Source organism: Danio aesculapii, chromosome 6 (assembly GCF_903798145.1).
Source record: "Danio aesculapii chromosome 6, fDanAes4.1, whole genome shotgun sequence".
Taxonomy (NCBI): Eukaryota; Metazoa; Chordata; class Actinopteri; order Cypriniformes; family Danionidae; genus Danio; species Danio aesculapii.
The window spans coordinates 58,535,112-58,562,748 of NC_079440.1; the positions used below are offsets into that span (position 1 = coordinate 58,535,112).

Consider the following 27,637-nt stretch of genomic DNA (forward strand, 5'->3'; position numbering starts at 1 on the left):
ACACACACACACAGAGACACACACACACAGAGACACACACAGACACCGGTAGAATGAAGTCACGCTGTGCAGATGGAGATTATTGACAGTTCACCCAAAGATGAAACCTTAGCATATAGCCTAGCCTTGAGCAGATCGAGAGCCTCTGGAAACTACCTGCTTACAAAGAAGACTTCTTCAGTTTGTTAAAGGAAGGATCAGTATAGACTGTCAGAACAAGGATCAGTGGATCATGAATCAGTTTCTTCCCCCATTTCACCAGTGTAAGTACGTGCGATTAAAATTGTTGCCTCGTTTACTCTAGCTTGCAAATTATGCATTTAGTTGTGTTTTGTTACTTGTAACCGCGTGTGCTGTATCAGGTTAACTCTTTATATTCTCATATCGCGTGTAAAGCTACGTTGAAAACGCGACGCGTGCCGCTTTGTTTATGGATAGTCAGCTATGTGTGTGTGTGTGTGTGTGGCTCCTCTGAGGACGGTCGTTTGTGTGAGTGTCTCCTCTTAGGAGGTTGATGTGTGTGTGTGCGTGTCTCTGAATAGGGTAAAGCTCTAGGCAAAGGGTGATCAAAGGGACCCGTTTGTAAAGTGAGGACTTTAGGGGGTGTCGCGGTTGAAATCTTAGGGTTGTAATCGCGGATGTAACTGAGGACGCGGAGGGGGAGGGAGGTGTCGCCGCCGCGCCGTCTCTATTCTGGACGCGCCGGCCCTGTGTGTGCGTGTGTGTAAAAAGAGCAAGTAGACTGCTAGGACATATCCTCGCCAGTTCTTGGACTTTTTGCTTGATAAAATAGTTAGTCGTCAGTATTTTCTAGTCCATCGTCTATATTTACATTCACCCACTGGCAGCCAAAATCCACTATGAAGCGTGTGTACACTGTGACTACTTTTATATTGTTGATAATCTGCTGGGCATTTCACTCTGTCTTGCCCTGAAGCCTGTCAGTGTCGTCGACCAATCGCAGCAGCCTGTCATTGGTCCAATCAGCGCAGATTAGCTTCGCGCTGAGGACGGGTTTGGGAACAAATGAATCGCTGAACGATTCATATGGGAGTCGCTGGGATAACTAGGTAAAAATAAATGCATATTATAAGACCATCAAAGTGTTGTTTGACCTTGCATGCATATTAGACTGTTGTTGGAGACCCTTACAACCTAAATATGACCCTATTTCATCTATAATATGGGCTCTTTAAGGGTTTTTTTCTCATAAGGCACGGCTTTCAAAAATGATTACATGAAACTCTGCTGGGTAGTTGCGCTGGTTTATCAACACTTGTTTGGGTCTGTAATTTCTTAGCATCTTCATAAGGGTGACATTATGATTAAATGATGAAACAGGTTTGTGGTGTTGCCTTTGACACGAGTCGTCTGTAGTTTGCTCTGTCACGTTGCTCTGTTTTGTTTCGGATTGCAAAAAATTAAGTAGCTCCAGACTACTAAAGTCTAGTGACGTTTCTTGTAAACAATGTCTGTGACTGACATTTTTTGCCTTATTTTTTTCTTACTCCTCCAAGTGCAACTAACTCTGTATGGCTGTAAACTTGTACTGTGCGCGGCACTCGGAAGGGCAGGCTGCAAAATGCCAGTGCAGCGTTACGCATAGTGTGTAAATATTATCGAACACTTATCGAACTGTCATTATCATTTTATCGAACAAATATATATCGTGATAATTACCGATATCGAATTATTGCCCAGCACTAATTTGTCTGTTTAAAAACCCACCAAAATCCAAAAGTGTCCACTTTCTCTTCTTTTCAAATCGCATGTACAGAAGCTGATCTGGGAAAAGTGTTTTTATCATTACAAAGTGCGTCCGTCAGTCACCAAAATGGCTGGACTGATTCAGAGGTTGCATAGGAAGGGCAACGGTTGTCGCACAGCTTTAATGGAAATGAAGTGAATGTGGTCATTTTGATATTAATTTCAACATGCCAAATTAAAGCGAAAGGATAATACTCTTTAACAGTTCTCGGCTTTTGATGCTACTTTCACTTTTCAGAGAAGTATTAAAAATACAGAAGAAATATACTGGAACGGGATGAAAGCGGGATAGAATTGTAAAATATGGGAGAATCCTGGTGAAACAGGATGGTTGACGGGTATGACAGTGGCTGTTTTATACTGAAGTAAATAACTTTTTCCATTCCTGTAGTCTAACACACACAACAAAAAATTTGACTACGTGATGAAAAAAAATTCTATTCTGCTATTGTATGTGACTTTAATGCTAGTAACAACTTGTAATGAATGAATTGTATTGTGTCCAATAAGCTATAAAATAAAACACTGGCTATAATACATACAAGAATTAATTTATGAAGATTTGACTCAATCTAACGTGATCATTGTCATTCAACATCTCACTTTATAATCAAAAATCCATTATCAATTACTTGAGCAATGAAAAACACGTTTATTACAGATTTTATTCATCTTTATTGCAGTTTTTCCCAGTGGCTTTGGTGCATTTCTCACAACACTATTTGCATTTACACAACAGTTAATGCTTTCCTCAAAGCAATTAGTCATTTGTGCACATTACAGTAGCAGTTTCTCATTACTTCCAACTAATTGCAAATACTTTTGGACATGCATCAATTGCTTTCAAACAACTCTCTGCTGTTTTATAATATTATAATACGCTTATGTCATGTCAGTCAAAATTAACTAAACTTGTGAATGCTGAATAGTCATTCCATATAAAACTAATAGTCCTCATTTCATCACTTGAGTCATTACATACAAAAATGTTGAACTAGTTGTAAAATCTGTCAAGCTAATTTTATGAAAAAATAAATAAATAAAAGATTCATGAAGGATCTACAGACCTGCGTATGTTGTAGGTTCAGTTCCAATATGTACTGCAGTATTGTTCACAGTTGTGCACAGCTCTACCCAAAGGAAGTTTATGTTTGTTGTAAACAAGGGTGTATTTATTCTTTTGCACAATGTTGTGAATAAATTAGAATTGCTAATGCAGTAAAAATGTGAAACATACACACACATTCGGTGTCTTGTACTCAGATACCTCACTAAATGCAGTGATGTCTAACTTTACTGTAGTTTTCAAATGGCTGTGCAAATAGTATCTAGTGCTGTCTTGAGCATTTTCAGGAAGTGTCACACAAAATCTGACTTTTTTTGCATTGGAAAAAGTTTACGGAGTAAACTGTCATAATGAAAACACGAAAAAGCCATTGGACTATCTTGTTCATAAACAATGGTGTCAGGACTTTTCGTCTTTTTCATCTTTTCACTTTCATTGACATCAATACTTGCTTTTGAGAAATGAGCTCTCCATTTTGAGCAAGTAATTGTTTTGAGAAATGCATTAACTGTTGTGCAAATGTAAATAGTGTTGTGAGAAGTGCACCAAAGCCACTGAGAAAAACTGTAAGTTTCAACGCTAACGTAATGGAAAATATGTGTTCACTTTCCATGTTCAGTATGTTACCCCAAAATGAAACCTGCTCTTGACATTTTCCTGTTTCTTGAGGTTTTAACTTCAGTTCTTTTGTCTTTGAGGTTTTTCTTCTTGCAAACCTGTGGGTGTGTTTTCTCGGAGAGAGCGATCAGAGAGGTCAAGACTGTGATCTGCCATAAGGTGAGTGAAACACGATGTTCTTGAATAAAGCCTGGGAAAAAAGTATTGAACACATCACCTTTTTTATCAGTGATTTTACAAGTCAAAATAATTAGCCCTCCTGTAAAATGTTCATTCTTTAAAAAATGTTTAACTGAGAGAGGGGTTTTATTTTACACATTCATTCATTCATTCATTCATTTTACGTCGGCTTAGTCTCTTATTAACTTTTCAACACATTATTAAACATTATAATTTTAACTACTTTCTAATAACTCGTTTAAATTGTCTTTGCCATTATGACAGAACATAATATTTTACTAGTTATTTTGCAAGATACTACTGTGCAGTTTATAGACTTATAGGTTATGATGTTAATTAGGCAAGTTAGGATTAGGGATACACCGATCCTGATACTTGGATTTGAGATTGGTTCGATACCGAATTTTTTTTTTTGCTGGATCGGGTATCGGCCAGCTGGTACCGATACAAATCCAATCTTCGGTGCTTCCCTCCGCTGCGCCTGTCAATCATTCTCCATTCATTCACAATTCAAACTGTGTGCCACGTTTGTTTATGACAACACAAAAAAACGTTCTCCAATATTTGTTCCTATTAGTTTAAATAATCAGAAGAGAAATGCATTTAGCTTTGCATTAAATGGGTTCATTTTGACCTGCAACAAAGAGCTCGTTGTTATTTATAAGTCATGTTGCAGTGTTAGATCAGCAGATCGCACAGCACTGGAGTAGAAAGCGTTATTACCTGCTCTTCACACACAAAGTAGGCCTACATGAAACTTTAAATGAGAAAAGGCTCAATAATACATTGGACAGATTGTCTCAGTAATGCATCAAGCGCTTCATTTACGCACCGGCTGTGCAGACTTGACATGTGTTTCTCCGTAAAATTATTCTCACAATGTGTTTCTCTCATCCTTCCGACCGAGTTTATTCTTCCGAGAGGAAGACTTTTAGTGCTGCGAATAGTTTGTAAAGCCTGGCTCATTGTGGTCACCGTAGTTGATTAAATTAATACGCTGAAACTGTAAATGTTTCCATGTAATTTTATTTATGTTAATATATTTTATTTAGCAGACCAGTTTGTGTTTTGGCACTGAAGCATATAAGTTGTTTTGAACTTCACCTCAAATATTCTTGTTTATTTTGTAGATGACTGACCAACAAAAAGTTAATTATTTGTATCATACAAATTATACCCAAGAAATTTGTTCTAAAAAGATAATTCTTCAGACAGAAAATAATTTTTCAGACAAAAATAGACCTATAAATCCTATATTTAGTTATTTTTTACTGAAAAAGATAAATTATTTGAGTTTATCACCAGAACTAGAAACTGTATTATGTTTAAAAATTAAAAATAAAACAGCACAGTATCAAGATCTGATCTGTATCGGTTGATACTCAGAAATTTGGTATCTGGATCAGATCGGTTCCAAAAAATTGGTGTCCATAGTTAGGATAATAAGAAAAGTTATTGATGAACAATGGTTTGTTCATTAGACCAGGGGTTTTCAAACTTTTAGGACACACCCCCACCAAGTTTGTTCAATTTCACTCACGCCCCCCAGGCACCCCTCACCCGAGCCAAAATTATAATGTATGCGCAAACATCATTCACATATTACTTGCTGCGTTTAAAGTGCATAGCATTAATTACAAGCTAATCTGTAATTAATGATAATGCTAATCTGTGGTTTGATTCCTGACATGACTAACCACAAATCATCTTCCACTGTCAATAAGCATAAGCCATAGCATACTTGCTTTTGATGTACGTACATACAGAAATCCAAGTTTGCAGAACCCTGATGGTGTGGTTGAGTCGAACATTGAGTTTGTTTACATGAGCAGCAATACTTTAATATGATTTAATATGATAAAGACAATACTCTGATTAAGAGTCTACCATGTAAACAGCGATTTCTGATTACCTTAATCCGACTAAAGTCATAATTGAACTAAACAGAAATGGAATTAAGACATGTAGTATGCGTATATTAGTGGCATTATTGAAGTAAACACTGCAATCAAAGTATAACCGCCATGTAGAACTTTGTGCCGCATTTTGCGACAAGATCCACACACACGGCTGTCAAGACCGCAGACACGCACATCAAGAAATGCGGAAGTTTTTTTTTACTTTCCTTTCGGCGTGTTTTATCTAATTCCATTAAAACAACACTCTTCCAGCAGTCCTTACTCCATATTCCTGTCTAATTCCCCAGTTTGTCATGGGGACATGAATTAAATGTTCATTAGTAAAAGTGAAACTCCCGAACTGCAGTTAAAGTTGAAAAATTAAAGTTGAAACACACAAAATTACATAAGAGTCTGCTGGAAACATGGATAGTATAGTGATGCAACATTCAAAAAGCACTTCACGTAACACCTTAATAAATTATTGTCTTATTCAGATTTAGGCAAATAACTATTACTGATGTCCGTGCAATCGTAGTCAGTATATCTTCAAAGTAAGTGAAAGATCCTGAACGGCATCCTGCTGATTTGATTCAGAAGTGCTCTTTTTTTTGTCAGACGCTCACCGGTTTTACTTTCATTCACTGTCATTAATTTTAAAAAGCACCCAGTCCATTTTATTTGTACATGTTTTACTCGAATGCATTAACTCTACAGGTGCCTGATAGTTAGCTGTGGAACTAACGTTAATCAGATTCCCTCTAGTGAACACAAAAATCGGCAGAATAATTTAGTCGAGTGTACGCCTCAAATTCTCGTGCCCCACTTAATAGATGCTGGCACACCTCACAGTTTGAAAACCCTTGCATTAGACAATGGACAAAAATCTTAAAGGGGCTAATAATAATGACCTTAAATTTTATTTAAAAAAATGTCAGAATGCTTTTATTCTAAAAAGAAATCAAACTTTCTCCAGAAGGAAAATATTATAGGAAATACTGGGAAAGTTTCCTCGCTCTGTTAAACATCACTTGGGAATTACAGTATAAAAAAAGAATCAAAATTTCACAGAAGAGCTACTATTTTTGACTTCAACTATATATTTAATGGTGCTATTGACATGAAGTTTTTACCAGATATTGGAAACAATCCAAGTAATCTATACATGCAGTGAAAATAAAACTAATACATGTAGAAATTAAGTTATGTGTAATACTATTAAATGACAAAGGTAAATGTATTGAAACGCACAACGAAAGGGAGGTTCAGATAGGAAGGGAAACTCAAGACACCATCTGTAATCTATCAGTAAAAACTTTCCAGGAGATTGTGTAAATTTTCCATGCCCTGGAAGGTTTTTGAAAATAAAAATACATTGATATATGTCTTTGAAAGTGCTTGAATTGATTTTGTGCAAGAAGATTGAATGGCAAAACCCATATTATTAAAACTTAAAAGTGATTTTATGCTTTTATTTTAGAATTGAGAACTGCCTTTCTTTTAATGCTAAAAAGAAGCTGGTTGATGCAACATTTATGTTGATATTGGACTACGTTGACGTTATCTATATGCATGCTTCGTCTCAGAGTCTGCATGCATTGGATACTGTTTACTATGGTGCACTAAGACTTATAACTAATTTTAAATCTCTTACTCCTCATTGTGTGTTGTATACTAGGGTAGGTTGGTCTGCTTTGTCTATTTGTAGGCTCCATCATAGGCATATCTTTGTTTACAAATCTATAATCCCATCATATCTCCAGAATTACATTTGTAAAAAACCTGTCCTTAGCTATGGCCTTCGGTCACAGGATATTTATTTGCTGTCTGTTCCTAAAGTGCAGACTGAGATGGGGAAAAAAGGCTTTTAAATAGGCAGCACCTTTTGCATGGAATAATCTCCAAACAAAGTTGCAGTCTAAAGAATTGATTTCACTAAATGCTTTTAAAAAAAAAGAGTATAAATGATTGAGACATTGAAAAACAGGCTTGTAGATGTTTTGACTAGTTTATTTGTCAATGTGTGATTCATGTTAACTGTTCATTTGTTTTGGTTTTATTGTCTGTTAGACCCATGCGACATGTATACTGCCTATCCTGGCCAGGACGCTCTTGTAAAAGAGAGTTTTAATCTTAATGTCTCTAAAAGGTTAAAAAAATAAGGTAAAGGTTATAATAATAATAATAATTGTAATAATAATAATTATAATATTCCCCTCTAGTCTCCTAATGAGTTATTTTGCCAACACTTCATGCCCTCTTCTTACTAGATTGCTTGATTTATGTTAGTTACCCATTTTATTGTTTCCCACGTGAGGTACTTTGTGTTGAATGTTGCCATGTGATGTACGGATACACAAAACTACTGATAATTTTAATTGATATATTGTTGAATTGTTTTGCTTGTTAAGATCATGTAAACCCTTGAGACAAGAAGAACTTAAAAGCATATTTATACTCTTAATTCATCAGAATCAGAATCAGAAAGAGCTTTATTGCCAGGTATGTTCACACATACGAGGAATTTGTTTTGGTGACAGAGCTTCTACAGTGCAACAGGATAACAGAGACAGGACAAAAAACAGATAATAAATATATATAAAAAAAATAAAATAGAAGTAAGTAGTGAGTGCAAATATACAGATTGACAAGTGTATGTACGTGTTTATTACTATATACAACGTTATATGTGCAGCTGTTATGTGCAAATTGGCATGTAAAGTGTGTTGTTAAATAAGTGTATATGTGTATAAAAGTGTATAGCAAGTAGTGATGTTGGCTCCACAATTATTATCATCAAGTGTTCATGAACTGTTTCTGTGTCGGGCTGTTCTGGTGCGCAGTGTACTGTGGCGTCGACCAGAAGGTAAAAGTTCAAAGAGGCAGTGTGCTGGGTGTGAGGGGTCCAGAGTGATTTTGGCAGCCCTTCTGCTCGCTCTGGATAAGCACAGTTCTTGAGGAGTAGGAAGGGTTGTACCAGTGATTCGCTCAGCAGTCCGAACTATTCGACGTAGTCTTTGGAGGTCCTATTTAGTAGCTGAGCTTAACCAGACAGTTATTGATGTGCATATTCATAATCTTAAAAATGTTGGTTCCCTGAGCCCTAGAATACAGTATCAGTTGTACTGAATATTCTTTGGTTTTATGCAAAACAGAATCATCATATTTCTGTCATATGACCCAAACAAATTTGCAAAAAAAAGAAAGAAGGTGATCCTGCATGTCAGTGGAAATTTAAATTAGCTGGTTCACAAGAATCATGATATGGAAAGCAAAGAGCTCTCTTAAACCTTCACAACTTAATTGTTGCTAAACATATTGATTGCATCGGTTAGAAAGAACTTCTGAATATTCCAGTAAGCACTTTTGTGGGTCATAATCAAAGAAGATAATTTGACGGTAAATCAGCCATCTCCGTGTGCAAAGTTTCTGACAGAGGAGTGAAACGAGTGATCTGAAAAGTTGCATGAGGAGCATTTTAGAAACACCAAGAATTAGCAGGTACAACTATTTCTAAGAAAACCACAATGCCCTGTATGCACGATATCCATGGAAGCTGAAGAAAAAGCCTGCTGATGCTTAAAGTACCCAAACTTTTCAGCCTACAACCCCTAAAATAACATTGACAGTGACTCGCGACCGCCAAATTCCTCTGAGGTGGTTATAAATGTACAAACGTTGCATACACAACAATAGGCCTATATAAACACGAGCATATTGACAACACAAAAAAGTGCAACAGTCTAACAACCATATCATTTTTATAGTCATTTATTAATTTAATTAAATATTAACCTCAGCTAAAGAGACTGGTGGACACGATGTTTTCCGCACAAGTCTATTATTCTTGGTTTAATTTTGGAGACCGCCAAACATAGATCATTCTCAATACTTCGTGTGGCCTGTATTTATTTTTAATGTATTTGATTGCCATAAAGGTGTAAGAAAGTTTAACCCAGTGCTATAAAATCAGTCTGCTGCAGCTGACACTATTGCGATATTGGTAATCTAACGTAAACACTTCAATCCTATGAAAACAAAATGTAATGGCTTTTCATTTGCATGTTGTAGTTTTTTAGTATTAAAACAACAATTTAAAAAGAATCTTCTGTGGGTTATTGTTAAAATGTGGTAATTTTTATAGTTTATTAAATATATTTGACTTTTAGAAATCCCCATGTGACCCCCTGACATTTTCCCGTGACCCCCAAGTGAGAACCACTGAGTTAGAAAAGTTTGTGAAGTTCTGGGAAAATATCATCTGATCAGAACATCATGACTTAATGACAAACTTCACCTTACTAAAGGAAGGATGAATGGAAAAAAAATCTACATTCTTGATATAAATCTGCTGTCATCTACCAGGATGATGAACCATGGGTGGACTTTTCCACAAGACAATGATTCCGAAAGACAGTTAAGCAAACTCTCAACTTGTTTGAGAAAAGTCAAGTAACTCCATACTAACGGTTTCTTGAAGCTACCAATGAAGGCAACACATACTCATTGGGAAAATGTGACCTGGTGTACATTTTTTGAGAACCCACAAATATGTGCTTGGTATTTTTGGGCACATATTAAAGACTACTGGATGTAGAATTAAATACATTTCAGTATGTTTAATATGTTTTCACTGTGTCATTCCATGTTATTACACATAATTAGGGCCAGACAGAATCTGCAGAAATTTTTTGCTGTTTCTGCCGAAAATTTTGTATAAAATCTATGGATTTATGCCTCATTCAGACTAGCAGCGGCTTTGTAGCTGCAAACTCAGGTCTGTGTAAGTGTATATACAGCATGAATACAACCGGCCTCTGAGCGAGCTGTGAGAGGATCACTGAGCTCTACTGGTGCTCCTAGTGGCTGTAAGAGGATCACTGAGCTCTACTGATGCTCCTATTGGCTATAAGAAATTTGCTCTTCATTTGCATAAACTTGAAGAATTCTCAACTTTGTCTTGTCGCTCAACACGGCCACCTGGCCACCAACGGTCGATGTCACTCACGTCAACGGAGGTCGCCGGAAGTCGCTCGCTCTCTGTTGAAATGAACGGTCGCTTGTCGCTTTGCCACTGCGAGTCGCTTGTGTGAATGAGGCTTTATGCAGAATTATTTTGGGAGTATCTCAACTAAAAACTTTTATATATGAAATAAAATAATAGCTTTTTAAATTTTTATTTAATGTTGCAAATCCAATTTTTATTTAACAATGCAAATCCATATAGATCCAATTATTTGGTAAACTAAGCAGGTCTATCGTATAATATATCTACTAAAAGACAGAAAATATTACTTTACAAACTGTATTGTAGATAATTCAAATGAACACTTTCATATTAGTCAATAATATTACTGAAATATTACTGAAAAACTGAATAAATATAAATGTACATAGATTTACACAAATAAATAGAATCTGCGTAAATCTGCTGATTTTGCGTGGCCCTACACATAACTTAATTTATGAACACAATTGTTTTGTTTTCTTTGTATGTATGGATTACTTGATTTGTTAGCAGCATCTGGTGAAAATGTCGTGCCAATAGCACCTTTAGAAATAGATTTACTGAGAAAAGGGATGACATTCGATGCTTGCATTACCCTTTGAATGTTGTGGCCTTTTATTGCTTGCATCTTATCTGTTTATCTTCCTGTTGCAACAGCTATATGCTAATGGCCTTCCTGAAAACTTAGAAAATCAATAACCAGGGGAAATGTTAATGGTTAATTCATTTGTTTACTTTATGATAATTGTGCAGATATCATTGAAAATGCTTCATGTTATTGTTAATTTGAACACATACATCTTTAAAAATAAAAGCTGTATTTGTTATGTTTGGATGCAAGCTAACATAAACTAAGCAGATCTTATTTCTAATGTCAATCATACATGAAACTCTACAACTGCTACAATTTTGGTTAAATGCAGTGATGGAAAGAGCACTGAAAAATGATACTCAAGTAAAAGTACCATTACTTGCCTACAAATGTAGTGCAAGTAGAGTAAAAGTATCTGTTGTAAATATTACTCAAAGTATGAGTAAAAAGGAGACCTTTTAAAATTACTCAAGAGTAGTGAGTACTATGCTGTAAAAAGCTGATGCATTTACATGTAATTTGGGGATGTGTGGAAACGCAACATTCTGTAGTGCATCTAGTTATTGCCCAGCAGGCACACAACGTCATAAGACAATAATATTAGTTGATGAAATAATGAATGATTGAATGAATGAAATGATCTAATTTAATCAAATCACACAAGAAAGTGTTTATGATTTTATAAATCAAACAATAAGTTAATATCAACTGTGATGTTTTAGATGCAATATTGTCTTTTTTTTTCTATGTGCCCAATGCAAATAGTTCCAAACAAAGCTTGAACATTTGTGCTTCTCACAGCAACACTGCAATGTTTTTGAACAATCATTTGGGTCAGTGATTCAGTGAATTATTGGATTTTTGATTGAATGATTCAGTGATTCATGTGCGCTTATATGAGGAAGCCGCTGTCATATGCAAAATAATGAAATGGCTTTGAATGCATGCATGCATGCAATTTTTACGCCTTCGCTTTTGAATGACCACGAGTGCTCTATGTATATTATAAATAAAGCCGCAGGACTAAGTGCACATTTTTCATTATCCTCTTGAAGTTATCTGATCTTAATTTTCTTATTTAATCAGTGTTATAGTGTGCGCCGGAAATTTAATACCTTAACGTTTTGTGAAGTTAGATGATATTACTAGTTTATAAAAAAACTTGGCCTGAAGTTATCATTTATATTATATTATATATAATATATTTATATTGATACTTAATTTATTTGCAATTTTTCTGTTCTCATTCAATAAATATGAGCATTTTTGTATTGTTTTGTTTTTCTTTTCTTTTCACTTGTTTTCTTTAGATTTTTGTTTTGTTTTGTTTCTCTAGTGTAGTGGTTTTCAACCGTGATGGTATTGCAGGGGGGCTGCCAGCTGTTATTAATAGAAATACAATTTTCCTTCACTTCATTCATTCTTTTTGACTTAGTCCCTAGTCCCTGGGTCACCACAGCGGAATGAACCTCCAACTTATCCAGCATATGTTTTGGGCAGTGGATGCCCTTCCAGCTGCAACCCATTACTGGAAAGCACATTCATACACACTCATTCACATACATGGCTTACCCAGTTCACCTGTACCGTGTGTCTTTGGACTGTGGGGGAAACCGGAGCACCCAGAGGAAACCCCGGAGAACATGCAAACTTCACACAGAAATGCCAACTGACCCAGCCGAGGCTTAAATCAGTGACCTTCTTGCTGTGAGGCGACAGCACTACCTACTGCGCCACCATGTCACCCTCAAAATTTTCAACACATGTAAAAAGTTCTAGTCATAATTTAATGTATTATGAATATTATGATGTTTAAGTGACAAAAAATAATAATAATTCATTACTATGCACTCACTATTCGTTTGGTTTGATACCAACCTTCTAATTAAACTTTTTTTTTTTTGCTGAAAACTTATCAGTGCTCTCAGTGCTCTAGCATTAGTTCTCTGCTGGTTTTGACTGCTTGTCTGTACTAGGGACTTGCACTAGCAGAGATTTGAGAAGTAAGATAATACTTTTGTTGAGAAAATTAGCTGATGTGGGCAGTAAAATGCTTAACTTGCTTAAGAGATTGCTCGAAATAATCTGCGGCAGTCCTGCGAAATGGAGATAGACCTATGTAAAAACAGTGATTTAAAAAGGCAAATATATTGGTATTTATCTACACTAAAAAAATTATTCAAAAATGATTCCTTGGATTTACAAATTTTTTTACGTTGAGTGGTTGTAAACAGTTTATTTGGGCTGAATTTAAACAAACAAATTAAGTTGAACATTATTAAATTTAATTTGTTTGTTTAAATTCAACACAAATAAATTGTTTGCAACAGTTTTGCATGCAACACTTTTTTCAGTGTAACTCACAGAAGCAATGACACATTAACACCCTTTCACTCAGGAAGCAGCGAGTGATGAGTTGCCGCACATGTATGCCTGATTCTCCTATAGCGAAAGCGTTTTATCCAGTCGACCGTGGTGCATGCATCGTGTTTTCCGACGTTACTGTAGTTACACTCAACAAGGCCACGTGTACATGTGCATTTTTTACATGGACATTGTGCAGGATTGAGACCAAAGCTAAATGAGTAAAAAGTCATTTGAATTCTCTGCCTGCTTTCTGATGGATCTGTTGACATTCTACCAGCATATGGTGTCTGCCAAGTGCCAGGATATTGGTTTTTCCTTTTTTATCTCTGGCCTTGATGATCTGTTGTGTTCATTTTATATTTATTCAAATCATTGGCAGTTTATTAAGTAAACACTTCCACTAACCAAGTTACTAACCTGACACAAATAGCGGGTCCATTCAGAAAATTTCAGGGGGGCTGCGGAAACATATCTGTTTGGTGTAGAGGGTCACGAGTTATAAAATTTTGGGAACTACTGCTCTAGTGGACCTAACATATTAATGCTTTAAACAATTTAATGGTTTAAAACAGTTGGAACATGTTGGAAAAATATATTTGTCCATGACCAATCTAAACCAGCAGCCAAGAAACACACACCAATTGAATATATACAGTTGAAGTCAGAATTATAAGCCCCCTGTTGATTTTTTTTCCCCAATTTTTGTTTAATAAAGAGAAGAGTTGTTCAACATTTCTAAACATAATAGTTTTAATAACTAATTTCTACTAACTGATTTATTTTATCTTTGCCATGATGACAGTAAATATACTAGTATATTTTCTAAGACATTTCTATACAGCTTAAAGTGACATTTAAAAGCTTAACTAGGTTAACTAGGCAGGTTAGGGTTATTAGGCAAGTTATTGTGTAATGATGGTTTGTTCTGTAGACTATTGGGAAAAATATAGCATAAAGGGGCTAATAATATTGACCTTAAACGTTTTTTTTTTTAATTATAAATCTATATTTATTGATAAATCTAATTTTATTCTAGCTGAAATAAAACAAATAAGACTCTCTCCAGAAGAAAAAAATATATAAATATTATAATAGTAATAAAAATATATATAAAATCATGATCAAAAACAACCCCAAAATAGCTAAAGATTCTTTTATTTGTCAATTTCACTCTACTTACACTTACATGTAATTTGTCAGGTCCAATTAAGCATGTGGATTTATAATCATAGGTAAAGATAAGCCGTGTTTTTGAGCAGTCAGCTTTTTTGGTTGTGTGTTTCTTTGTCCACTTGACTTGTCTCCTCTCTTTCATGATGGGTGCATTTTTCGGGTTTGTTTGCAATTGGGATTTGAACCAACTTTAGCCATGGTTAATGCGTGTGCCATTCATGTCTCTGGCTCTCAGTGGTGAATCATTAACCTCTCAGTCCTCTGCCTCTGTCTAATTGGTTTCAGACTCAGCCAGCTAATGTTTCTGTGTGGCATTTGTCTCAATGTGTTCCAGTATTAAGGCGGAAATGAGCAAACAGCATCCTGAAGCTTCTCTTATCATATCTGAACCGGCGTAAACAAGTCAGCTGTGCTTAGACAAACATTTAGCAAGATTTGAATATAGAATATAACCCCCTTATGGTTATCCATTTGTAAGCAAATGTTTAACTATTCCAGGTGCTGTTAATCATAACCTGCGGTCATGTATTGTGTTACACACGTCTGGCTTTTGAATAGTAATTTTTCACTGTGTTTGACTCCAGGGAAAGCCACCAGGCTTAAACACACCAGAAAGCTTAAAATATAAAGCAAAAAATGCCATCTAAGGAGATTTTACATGTGAACAGCTCTTGCCTAAATGTTTAAACTTTGCTATGCTGAAAAAGGTTGTGGTTGTACTATGTTCCTCTTTCATTTCAATCTATCTTAAACCGCACCTATTTTACCCCTTTTTCAAGATTTAAGAGAAGTCTTTTGTGTCTCCAGAATGTGTCTGTAGAGTTTCAGCTCAAAACACCCATCAGATTATTTATTATACCTGTTGGAATATTGGATTTTCTGCTCTGAACACAATGTATCTGTTTTTGTGGCCTGTGCCTTTAATGCTAGTTGTCCCCGCCCACCGTTCCCATGTGCCTGACAGAGTGTGCCTCAATCTCTGCCACGGCTGTGTCAGATTAAAAGCACAGTGACAGACATGAAGGAAGCAGAGCTCATGTAATGTTTGTGAGAAATACTACAGAACTTTCCTAATGATGGATGTGATGGAAATTCAAGCCTTTCTGCGATGATGAGTCGCACAGACACACACAGGCGTGTTTAACTTTGTACTGTTTTTGCATGGCAAATGTGACTGAATACACGTTAATATCCACTGCTGTGTGGATATACGTTATGTTAAAGGGCACTTAGTTTACCTCTTTTTTTATGATTTAATATTAATATTATGGTTCTTCTGAGTGTGCTAGTTTAGGTTCAGTTTAAAACACAATTCAGATTTGTTTATTATAATGTGTTAAAAAGTGTCATGTTGGGGGCGTGTCCACAGCTCGCTGATTTATGGGTGTGTTGCTTCACATGTAAATTAGTTTTGGCTTCCCGCCAATGTAACAAGGGGGCGGGGCCATGAGCTCACCCGCTCTGCGTTTGCAACAGAGTCTGACAGGCAGACTGCGAGAACGAGCTGGAGTGAGAGGTTGAGCATTCAGTCGTACATGTACGACTCGGACACAGACCAAGCAGAGATTACAAAATCATATGTCTAGTACAGTCTTTGTACAGTTTTACAGCCAACTGTGTGCTAGTTTCAAGTGCCGAGCTTGTACACAGAAACTAATAACCACGCACACTGAATTAACTTTGACTGAGGCACAAGATGCGCGGCAGAAACATGAAGTGTCCCGAATATTCGTGCCACGCATTTTTGAATTCCAAGCAGCGGTCCGCGGCGACCAGCCGTCGACTTGAGTGTACCCTGATAGAAACCTATGTTTAGAATTCTAAAACGCATGCTAGTTAAGATCACAGGGAGCTTCTGGGATCGCGATAAATGCAAACGGCTGAAGTATAAGGTAGACTCGATGATAAGTACACATGTTTGCAAACCTACCTAAAGATACAACCAATAATTCAGATTAGAGCAATAATGTGGAGAATATTGCTCTTGTGTTGAGCCCATTGAGCCTTGCATCTAAAAATAGAGCTAGGGTGTTTCTTTAGTGATATCGCTTCGACTCACGCTGAAAATGGCGGACGTGAATCAACAAACTGAGGATATGATGACGCGCCTGTCAATAAATATTGGTGGGCGGGGGGACCGCTCTCCTATGTCAGGTAGCGGTCGATTTGAAAACAGCTCCAATTGGTCCACCGTTTTTTATGTTGTTAAATTGAAAAAAAAAGCACTGGGTGTGCTTATATCACCCCAATATGACGGTCTATACACCATACATGCACATATGGCTGTCCAAACAACTTGAAAAGTAGATTTTTTACCATAGGTGCCCTTTAAAGTACAAAATAAACCTGATTTAACATCTACAAACCTTCTTTTATAATTTTACCGACATGTGAAGGTGAAGAATTACGAAGTGATTTTACTGTCTTTATTAGAAACATGCACTATTTTAAAAAGTTTTGAAACTTGTAAAACTCATTCTTGATCACATTTGATGATGATTGATGATCACAGAGAGCCGAACAGATCTTTTAATCCCAGTTGCTTTGCGTACGTCCTGTCTTGTTGATATGATTATACACGTTACTACAGAGACATGTTAATACACCGCTGTCAATCAATTCAATGGGCGGGGAAACCACACTCCTACATCACATTGTGGTGGGCCTCAAAATGGGTGGGATTTGTATCCTATTTTAACATCCGGAAATTAAAAAAAAAAGAGACTTATTGTGTTAATATCATAGACTTATTGTTTTTACTGTGGACACACTATACCTACACACAGTTCTGTCTAAGCAGCTTACAAAGATGGTTTTCATTATAGGCGCTCTTTAAGTCACATTTGGTCCATTTTGTTTTGTTCCGAATTACTGAGGCGACACATTTATTAATATTATTAAGACCACAGTGGAAATAAGTGCTTTATGCATGTTTCATTCATCAAATACAGTTGACAGCAATGACCAAAAGCACAAAGACTAAACAAAATGAATGATGCTGAAATTAAAAATTGACTACAGACTTCTTTAAAGCAGAATACATCACTTTTTGCATGCATATTTACATATTGAAAAATATGCAACTTACATTTATGACAGCTTTACAATGAAATGTTTTAATCAAGTGCATTGAAAAACAACTCAAAACATTGGGTTATTTACAATAAGGAAAACAATATATTTTTTAAAGAAAAATTTGTTTATATTTTCATTTATGTATTTTTATGAATTCTTGATTAAATGCATACAGAAATAAAATAGTTTTATTTTGACAGATAACTAAAAAAGCAAACTTTACATTGTTTTATAATTTAATAATAACGGCAGTATTTGGCTGAGCACACACCTTTATTTAGCTACAGTTTATTTGATTGAGTAAATATCAGTGCAATATGCAGCAGTTAATAAATAAATAAAAAATATATATAACTTTAGTCACACTATTTAAAAGTACAATTCTGCTATGAACAAACAATAACTAAGAATTGTAGCTCAATAAATTACTAATTTGCTGCTGCTTAATAGTAAGGTAGTAAGGTGATGAGTAGGATTAGGGATGTAGAGTAAGTACATACGTTATAAATACTAATAAACAGCCAAAAACTTAATAATAAGCAGGTAATAAGCCAGAAGTTAATATTGGGAAATGATACCCTAACTAAAGTGTTCCCATAATTGTCTATTACTACTAATAGTACATCTATTAATTTACTCAGCACTCACGAAAGTATCAGCATTCACAAGTTTTCAATATTTAAACGTCACAAGTTGCAGTGCCATGTGCAGGTAGCCTGACCCCGCTTTTGTTTTCCAGTCTGGCTACCTGAAATTAATCTTAAATAAAAAATAATAAACATTACTTCAGTGCTTTTGGAGGTTTTCACATTATTTTTTAGGGACAATTAAAAAGTAAATAAATTAATGAATTAAAATAATTAATGATTTTGCGATGTTCTTCATTTGTGCTTTTGAGCGTGTAGCTGTCAGAAAGCGTGTAAACTTGTGAATGTCTGTGATGTTCAGTCAGACTCAACCTCCTGGTGTTAAAATGAGCGTGCGGTTTGCGACTTCCACTTGTGTGGTGAGATGCCATGATGGTTGAATGGGAACAGTTGCTTGTTGGAGAACTTTATGTCTGTGCCACAGTTCCATACAGTCCAGGGCTTCTGGGAAGCTTGTCATTTCAAACTTATTAGCAAACATGCTTTCTTTTTCGATAAGCCATGGTAGATCACCAATCCCGTAAACGCAGATACCCCTGATGTATTGTCCTGTGGACACAAGCAGGTTTTATCATCAGTAAACAAAAGAGTGAAAAACGTCTACATAAAAATCTGATAAGTTGATAATATGATGACTTTGCGAAGGGCTTGAGGCTGAAATGAATAGGGGCGAGAGGAAAAAAATGATTCATGCATTGATTCTCTCTTCACTTGGACAACTTTTAACTGCAATGTTCCATCCTGGTAGAATGATAGTCATAGCTCATTTATAAGAAACGGCTGAGGACTTAATTCTCCAACAATAGCTCTCCCTATTTTTTCTTTATCTAAATGACCTGTTTGTCTGTTTGTTAGTTTTTTATTTAATAATAAAAGAAACAAGGCACAAAGCTAAAATAACCAAGACTTGTCACTGCGTCTACATATTGTTGCTTATTAATTCATTTATCCATTTCAATTATTTGATTTATTCATTATCCATTCTCCATTTTCTAAGTTGCTGTGGATAAAAGTGGTAGAAATGTAAGTGTATTTTTTTTCTAAATGCACTTGCATCTCCAAATGTTTTTAGGATGGAAATTTAATGCAAATATAGTCAATTAAGTGTGTAACATGATGGAAAAATCAGATTTGTTAAAATAGATCTGTGGAATAATCAGAACTTTGCTGCTGACTAAAATATGAAATTAGAGATAAAGAAAATCCTCACTGCTTTTGTCTGGAAATATGTATAAAACTAGCACTTTCAGATCATGACAGATAGTTTTAATAATAAAAAAAAACATTAAAAGGTAGAATTATTTGATTTATTGATTAATTTATGATTACTTTAAAATGACCATATAATAATAATTCAACTTAAATGTAATATCCATAGTGAACTTGTTGAGTAATAAGATTAAAGTGGAAATAAAAAGAAATGAAAGCATTCCCAGACTTTTAAGGTGCCTAAATTTTCCAACCCTGGCAATAAATGCTATATTTTACTGTAGAAATGTTTGTGCTTCTGTACCTTTACAACCCTGATGTGCTGTTCCTTGTTGGTCCCTCCATTTGACTGCGCGGACATTACCTTCCCATTCTCCTTCTACATTGCTGCCTGGTGCTTCTGTGTAAACATGGAAAAACAGTTTTATGATTCAGAGACCGCATGCTTCCTGTCATCATTATTATTACCAAAGCTTGTTTATCTGAATTGGTTTACTGGAAATAACAGTGAGTCAACAGCATTTTAATGTCACTCATTCTTGCGATGAATAACTACACTGATACTGTATAATCAGGTGAGAATGAACCTAATGAAATAACTGTTCAGATGTTGTCTTGCTCGCCAGCAAACCCTGAATATAATGCAATGTATGAAAGAAGACTTTTGATTGTCAATTTGCATGTACTTTAAAGACTATGAAACTTGAAAATGGAGCATTTTTCATCTATTAAGCAATAGTCTTAAAATCTTGTCAGCTATGTTTTAATTTAGCCTTGGTCTTGGTCCTGTTTCTTAGCATAATTAGTCTAGTTTATGTTTAGTCAACCTGGTGTCTGGCTATTTTTGTTTATTTTTGCACTCTCATTTATCATGTGAGCACAAATACATTCATATCTGATGGTTGCCAGATTGCAGAGTTTAAGTAAATCACTAGGCAGAAAATATTGCTTGGTTCGATTCAGAAAGGCTCATGCCCTAATCCATTTCCAGGGTCGCTATGAAGGGACTAGATCATTGGGATGAGTCCTTCCAAATTGAAAACGATGTGTACCACCAAACAACTTCACTGTTTTGTTTTCTGGTGTTTTATCCTACAAAATCCTTCATTACAAAGGGCGCTTTGAAGTGTCCATTTTTGAGCACTTCTGTTTGGATACTTCAATATATCTGCCTTAATTTTTTTTTTACTCTGAAGTGTCCTTCGCAGGGCAATATATCCTGCTTGGAATTCATCATATGTTTTTTTTTTAAAATAGGAAGCTCTGATTGCGGGATTTAAACTTTTGATATTTGGCAACCAAATATGTGAACGCTCATAATACTTTCACAGCAGTTAATAAACCTACGTTGTAAAATATTTTTTTCACCAATGATATTGCATCACAATAGTCAGTTATGGTTTGATGACTTTATTGTCTTCTTGTCATAGCCTATGGATAGAAAGCTTGTTGATGGACATTTGTCATCATAAATTACATTAATAAAAAACGCTATTATTAATCATTGTCTGCCATTTGTTTATACACTTAAAATTCCATTGAAATAATTACAGTTTAAATATTAAAAGATCCGATAACTGTGATAAGACAGCTAGTACATTTTTACAGCTATATTTAGATATTGAACTGAACTTTAAACTGATTTGATTTGAGTTGAGGTGAAGGATGACCTATTGCATTTGCAACACTCTGCTCTGCATTGTATGAAATACTATCTCTACTGCTTGCCTGATATGCTGGAATGTTCTACAATCTGAAATATATATAAATTTATTAATTAATTTATATATATATATATATATATATATATATATATATATATATATATATATATATATATATATATTTATTTATTTATTTATTTATATATTTGTTTATATATTTGTTTACATAATGTATTATTTATTTATAACATTTATTTAAAATATATTTATTTATTTTTATTTTATTTTTTTTTTCAGATTGTAGAACATTCTGTTGAACATTTAGGGATTTATAAATGTTTTAAAATAAGCTTATCCTGCTCACCAAGGCTGCATTTATTTAATCAAAAATACAGTACTAGTTGTAAAATTGTGAAATGTTCTTGCACTATAAAATAACTGTTCAAAATAATTTATCATATAATTAAAAAAAGTAATCTAGTGATTTTTAAAGATGAATTTTCAGCTTTATTACTCCAGTCTTCAGAGTCACATGATCCTTCAGAAATCACTCTATTATTATTATTATTATTATTATTATTATTATTATTATTGTTGTTGTTAATGGTAATAGTAATAAAAGCAATAATGACTGGAGTAAATATTTAATTTGAAACTACATACAATAAGAAAGCAGTTATTTAAAATTGTCCTAAATATTTAATAATTTAACTATTTATTTACATTTAATAAATGCCTTGATGAACAGAATAATTTTCTTTAAAAGAACAACATGGAAAAAGAGCTGATACCAAACTATTAACTGGTAGTGTATGTAAAACAGTTCTGTCTGGTTCTTGAATCTGATTGGCTTGATAGCCGTGCGATATTCTGGAAATAACAGCACCAGCCTCGTCACCCTTGTGTATTTCCCCTTCATCTGTTTTTCCTTTTTGCAAACACAACAGTAATCTGGTAGTGTTTGCGCTGCTTTAGCTTTTTCGGGGTTTATTATTGTGATGTCCTGATTGCAACAGAGAAATACTGGGAACTCTCTGTAGACTGATGGCATTTCATTCCGTTCAGCCTTATAATCTTAAAATGTGAGCAAAAATCACCAGTTTTTTCATCTCTTTAGACACTACGCTAGAGATTCATTAAAACACTAGCTCTAAAATGACGTTGGTGAAGTAGCAAGTCTCTGTGTTTTAATTATGCCATCGAACTGTTGTATAAACGCAATATCACACTTGTACGTAGCAGTGTGATATGGATGTGTGTGTATATATATATATATACTTGCGACGCAGACATTTTTTGCAGTGTAGAATACAAGTTAATTAAGTGCAATTGAAATATACACTGTAAAACCCGATAAGTTAAGATAACTCAAACTGTTTGAGGAAACCGATTTTAACAAACCATTTAAGTTTTGAAACCACATGGTTTGAGTACTATAAATGTTCATATACAGCTGAAGTCAGAATTATTATTATTATTATTATTATTATTATTATACCCTGAATTATTATCCCCCACTGTTTATTTTCCCCCAATTTCTGTTTAACAGAGAGAAGATTTTTTCAACACTAAACATAATAATTTTATTAACTCATTTCTAATAACTGATTTATTTTATCTTTGCCATGACGACAGTACATAATATTTGACTAGATATTTTTCAACATAATAGTATTCAGCTTAAAGTGACATTTAAAGGCTTAACTAGGTTAATTAGGTTAACTAGGCAGGTTAGGGTAATTAGGCAAGTTATTGTATAATGATGGTTTGTTCTGTAGACTATCGAAACAAAATATAGCTTAAAGGGGCTAATAAAATTGACCTTAAAATGGTGTATAAAAATTAAAAGCTGCTTTTTATTCTAGCCGAAATAAAACAAATAGTAACCAGAAGTAAAAAATATTATCAGTCAAGCTGTGAAAATTTCCTTGTTCTGTTAAACGTAATTTGGAAAATATTTAAAAAAGAAAAAATAGTCAAAGGGGGGCTAATAATTCTGACTTCAACTGTGTGTTTGCGTGTGTGCATGTGTGCGTGCGTGTGTATATATATATATATCATATACACATATATTACTTGTGTTTATATTGTCAAACATTTAGAGTAACATTAGTAACAAACATTTTGAGTTATCAAACCGATATGGGTTCAGTAATTAAAAAGAATTGTCCAAACAACTATATACTGTATAGCTAACCAAATGGTTTGGTATTGCTTCTAGCATTGAGTTAAGTGAACACAAAAAAATTCATTCATTCATAACTCATTTGGTATGAGTTCTGCTTGATATAATCAGTTTATAAGTTAACATAACTCTTTTTCATTAAGTCAAAGTAACTTTTAAAATATATATAAGTTAAACTAACTTTTTTCATTTGTTTTACAGTGTGTATATATATATATATGTAAAAAAAGGTAGTTTACCCTTAATGTGGTTTAGCGTCACCCAGTAATGCTCATCTGGACTGTAGGTGTCTTTTGACCAGCTCAGCAAGTCTTTGGCCACTGGGTTGTCGAGGACATACTCCACAAATGGTCTTGTCAAGGAGTAATAAGCCGTTCCGAAGTAAATCTTCAAATTATGTGGCGGTGGTCCCTTCTTTCTCCCATTCTGAGCCACGTGGGTGTTTTTTACTTCCACATACTGAAACGCAGTCCTGTACCTCATACTAGGTGGCTGCTTGATTCCTGGCGTCATGTTCCTGTCTTTCCATTCGGGAGTTTGCATGTACCGGACCAACTCCAAATTGCTCTGTATGGGGTAATCCTGACCACACAAATTTATAACCCTTTTCCATTTAATTGGAGATTCCACCAAGTCCTTCATGCAGTTAATGTCGGCCTGCAGACGGGAAAAGCCTGCGTAGGTTACTTTTACATTGACTGATGAGAGGAAAACGTTTGGGAAGCATCTGGATAGGTTTTTGACGCTCGACTTGTATTTTTCTGAAGCTTTCTTGTCGATGTGAATGCAGTAGACGTTTTGCGGCGCATAAATGGCTCTCAGGAGTCGCACAAATGTTGCGAGCTCTTTGTGTATGGTGATGATGAAAGCCAAAGGATAATCTTCTTCTTCTTTACTCAGCGATGCCGTGATAAAATGCAGCTGAGACAGCAGTAGATCACAGTTTGTGTCTGGTTGGATGTGATAGCTGATTTTCTCACAGTCTTTTCTTTGCCATTTAAACCCGGGTGTTGCTGGTGGAAGAATGTCACAGGTGTTGGAGGGTGGTGGTGGTGGTGGTGGGGTTAGGGATGGGGTAGTCCAGTCATTTATAGGATGAGGGTCACTATATACTTTGGCTTTAAGGTAGATTGCAGAACATATTAGGATGCAAATTCCAAGGCAGAAGAGAAAACTGCACTTGGTGTTCTCAAGCTGGACCATAATAGTCCAACATCTGAAAAGCAGCTACAGACCTCCTGGAAACAGAGAAGAGGAAAATGATCACAGGCGGTTAGATTGATAAAATAAATATTTCCTTTTCTGGTAATCATTAAATTAGCTTTGTTAACACACACCGTAAAAACCAACAGTCAACTTTATCAAATGAAATGGGTGGAGTTAACTCAAAATTGATTGAAAGTTAATTCTACTCATTTGAAAAGAGTTTTGAACTCCGTGTTGAAGGTAATGAGTTAATTAAATACCTCATTACTTCAACTTAAATAGAATAAGTCCACAATACTCATATAGATTAGCTTTTTTAACTCAAATGGTTTGTTGAAATCGGTTTCCTCAAATGGTTTAAGTTGCTTTAACTTATTGGGTTTTACAGTACTCAGTAGGTTGAGTTCTCTACATTTATTGGGTTTTACTGTGCTCAAATTACTTCGTTTACTCACATGGATTAAGTCCATAGTACTCATTTGGATTAGTTTTTGAACTTAAATGGTTTCTTGTAATTGGTTTCCTCAAATGGTTTGAGTTACCTTAGCATTTTGGGTTTTACAGTGCAGGAAAGAGCTAATGCATTTAATGTAGACACATACAGTCCATACAGTAAAAAATGTTGTCATCTGAGAAATTCTGCTTAGTTGCAATTTAAAACGTAATTCGTTACTTTGAATGTACATTATTATTGTCATCACATATTTCTGCATTTACCCTAGCTGCATTATATATCATTTATAATGTCTATTACAGCATTTATTAAACTAGGTTAATGTTAATTTGTTCATTCATTCATTCATTCATTACACCGCAAAAAAAAATGCTTTTCTAACCTCAATTCTTTTGTATTGTTTCCAGTTCAAATATTTAAAAATTCTTAAATCAGGAAGCATTTTCTGGACAAGCAAAAAATATCTTGTTTTAAGAAGTAATATGCCAAAATTGAGTGAGTTTTTAACATAATTTGGCAAATATTTTAATAAGGAAAAAAATCAAAGTGCTGACTTCAACTTGTATACATTTTTGTTTTGACAGTATCTAAAAAAAACATTTTATGCTTAGTTATTCCTAAATATATTGATGTTCAGTGATGCGGAAAGTTACTTTAGAAAGTAATGCATTACAATATTGAGTTACTCCCCAAAAAAGTAACTAGTAGGATTACTTGGTTACTTTTTAAAGTAATGCGTTCGGTTACTTTTGAATTACTTTTGCATTACTGACTGAGGCTTGATCTCTCAGAACTTTTTTCTTCCCTTCCCTTTTTTTAAGTCTGCAATTAACACACTGTATAACCTTCATTTACCTTCAAAAAACACATTAAAAAATAATATTTTAGGATAATGTTATCGGCAGATTAATGAAAGTTTAAAGCAATGTCTTTGCTACTTTTGTACTATTTGTCTTAAGTAAAATCACTGTCTATTGAGACTATAATCTTCTTTCTTTTCTTCGGTGCGTTCAAAATAAACACATTCTCTCATTGACTACATGATTCATTGTGACTAATTAAATTTTAATTCAGCAATTTATTTTTTAAAAGCTAATCAATTAAACTAAAAAGTAACTCATTACATAATTTACTCGTTACTTAAAGTAGTATTATTACGTAGTTGTGTTACAAGCATTTAGAAAGTAATGCATTACAATATTGAGTTACTCCCCAAAAAAGCAACTAGTAGGATTACTTGGTTACTTTTTAAAGTAATGCGTTCGGTTACTTTTGAATTACTTTTGCATTACTGACTGAGGCTTGATCTCTCAGAACTTATTTTTTTTCCCTTTCTTTTTTAATAGAGGAGTTCTGCAATCAACAACACACTGTATAACCTTCAAAAAACACATTAAAAATTATGTTTTAGGATAATCTTATCAGCAGATTATTGAAAGTTTAAAGCAATGTCTTTGCTACTTTTGTACTATTTGTCTTAAGTAAAATCACTGTCCATTGAGACTATAATCTTTTTCTTTTCTTCGGTGCGTTCAAAATAATGAACACATTCTCTCATTGACTACATGATTCATTGTGACTAATTTAATTTAAATTCAGCAATTCATTTTTTAAAAGCTCTTTAATTAAACTAAAAAGTAACTCATATTACATAATTTACTCGTTACTTAAAGTAATATTATAACGTAGTTGTGTTACAAGCGTTATTTGTAAAGCCTTACCCACAACACTGTTGATGTTTGAATTAAAATGATTTCCTGATGCAAATAAGTTGCCTAATTAAGCTACTGATCAATGTCATAAAAGTGCATTGTCACATGTGATCAGTCACGTAAAATTGGATCATGTCAAGTATTAAAGTTTGCATAATTCATTATTTCAGCAGTGTTGTGAAATCATGGACAGAGCTATTCACATCATAAACGTATAAACATATTTGTATGTCTTGTGAGGGTTTGTATCTCTCATAGTGACGCATAGTGAAGTGGTCCCCCGTTACACACTTTGACAGTGCTGAGCATTGCCTTCATATTTCGGTCTTGTCTCCCCTGGATAGATCTCTGTCCTTTCACTCTTTTACAAGCTCCAGAACTCCCGGGTGTTTTTTTAATAGCACCCTAGAGATCCTCATTCACCTCGAGGTCTGTGAAAGGTCCCAGTTGGTGGATGCAAAGGAGCTTTGATATCAGGTTTGTAAGTTGTTTAATGAACCCTCTGGGACTTTTATAACATGCTGACGTTTCCCCTATTGTCATCCAAAGAATGAAAAGCACACACCGTTCTGACAGGTTCATGCAGCATGTATTCTGACTTGTTAGTTACACTTTAGCTGAAGTTTATGGCTCTGCTATCTACATCTCTTCTGCTTTAAAGCCTTCAGAGGATTGTAAAAAATTATGCAGTGGGTTTTTACTAATAATTTATTTTATGATAGAGCTGTATGACTGTATGTTTCAGTAAGTGCGGCAGAGTTTCAGGTCAAAAGTCGGAATAGTTACGGATTTTTAAATATTGTTCAAGGGATTCTC

The 27,637-nt window shown here is 34.7% G+C and overlaps 2 protein-coding genes across 2 annotated transcripts in view; one reads left to right on the forward strand and one right to left on the reverse strand.

Annotated features, from left to right (window-relative positions):
* Window positions 1-27,637, forward strand: part of rtf2 (replication termination factor 2) — a 91,586-nt gene that overhangs the window by 19,372 nt on the left and 44,577 nt on the right. The window contains exon 5 of the mRNA XM_056460624.1: window positions 3,532-3,610. Within this exon, the coding sequence (XP_056316599.1) occupies window positions 3,532-3,610 (79 nt within the window). The remainder of the gene's footprint in view (window positions 1-3,531; window positions 3,611-27,637) is intronic.
* gcnt7 (glucosaminyl (N-acetyl) transferase family member 7) overlaps window positions 17,579-27,637 on the reverse strand; it is a 17,928-nt gene continuing 7,869 nt past the window's right edge. The window contains exons 2-4 of the mRNA XM_056460623.1: window positions 23,689-24,687; window positions 19,905-20,000; window positions 17,579-18,940 (exon numbers count right to left, since the gene is read on the reverse strand). Coding sequence (XP_056316598.1) covers window positions 18,699-18,940; window positions 19,905-20,000; window positions 23,689-24,652 — 1,302 coding nt within the window. The 5' untranslated portion in view covers window positions 24,653-24,687 and the 3' untranslated portion in view covers window positions 17,579-18,698. The remainder of the gene's footprint in view (window positions 18,941-19,904; window positions 20,001-23,688; window positions 24,688-27,637) is intronic.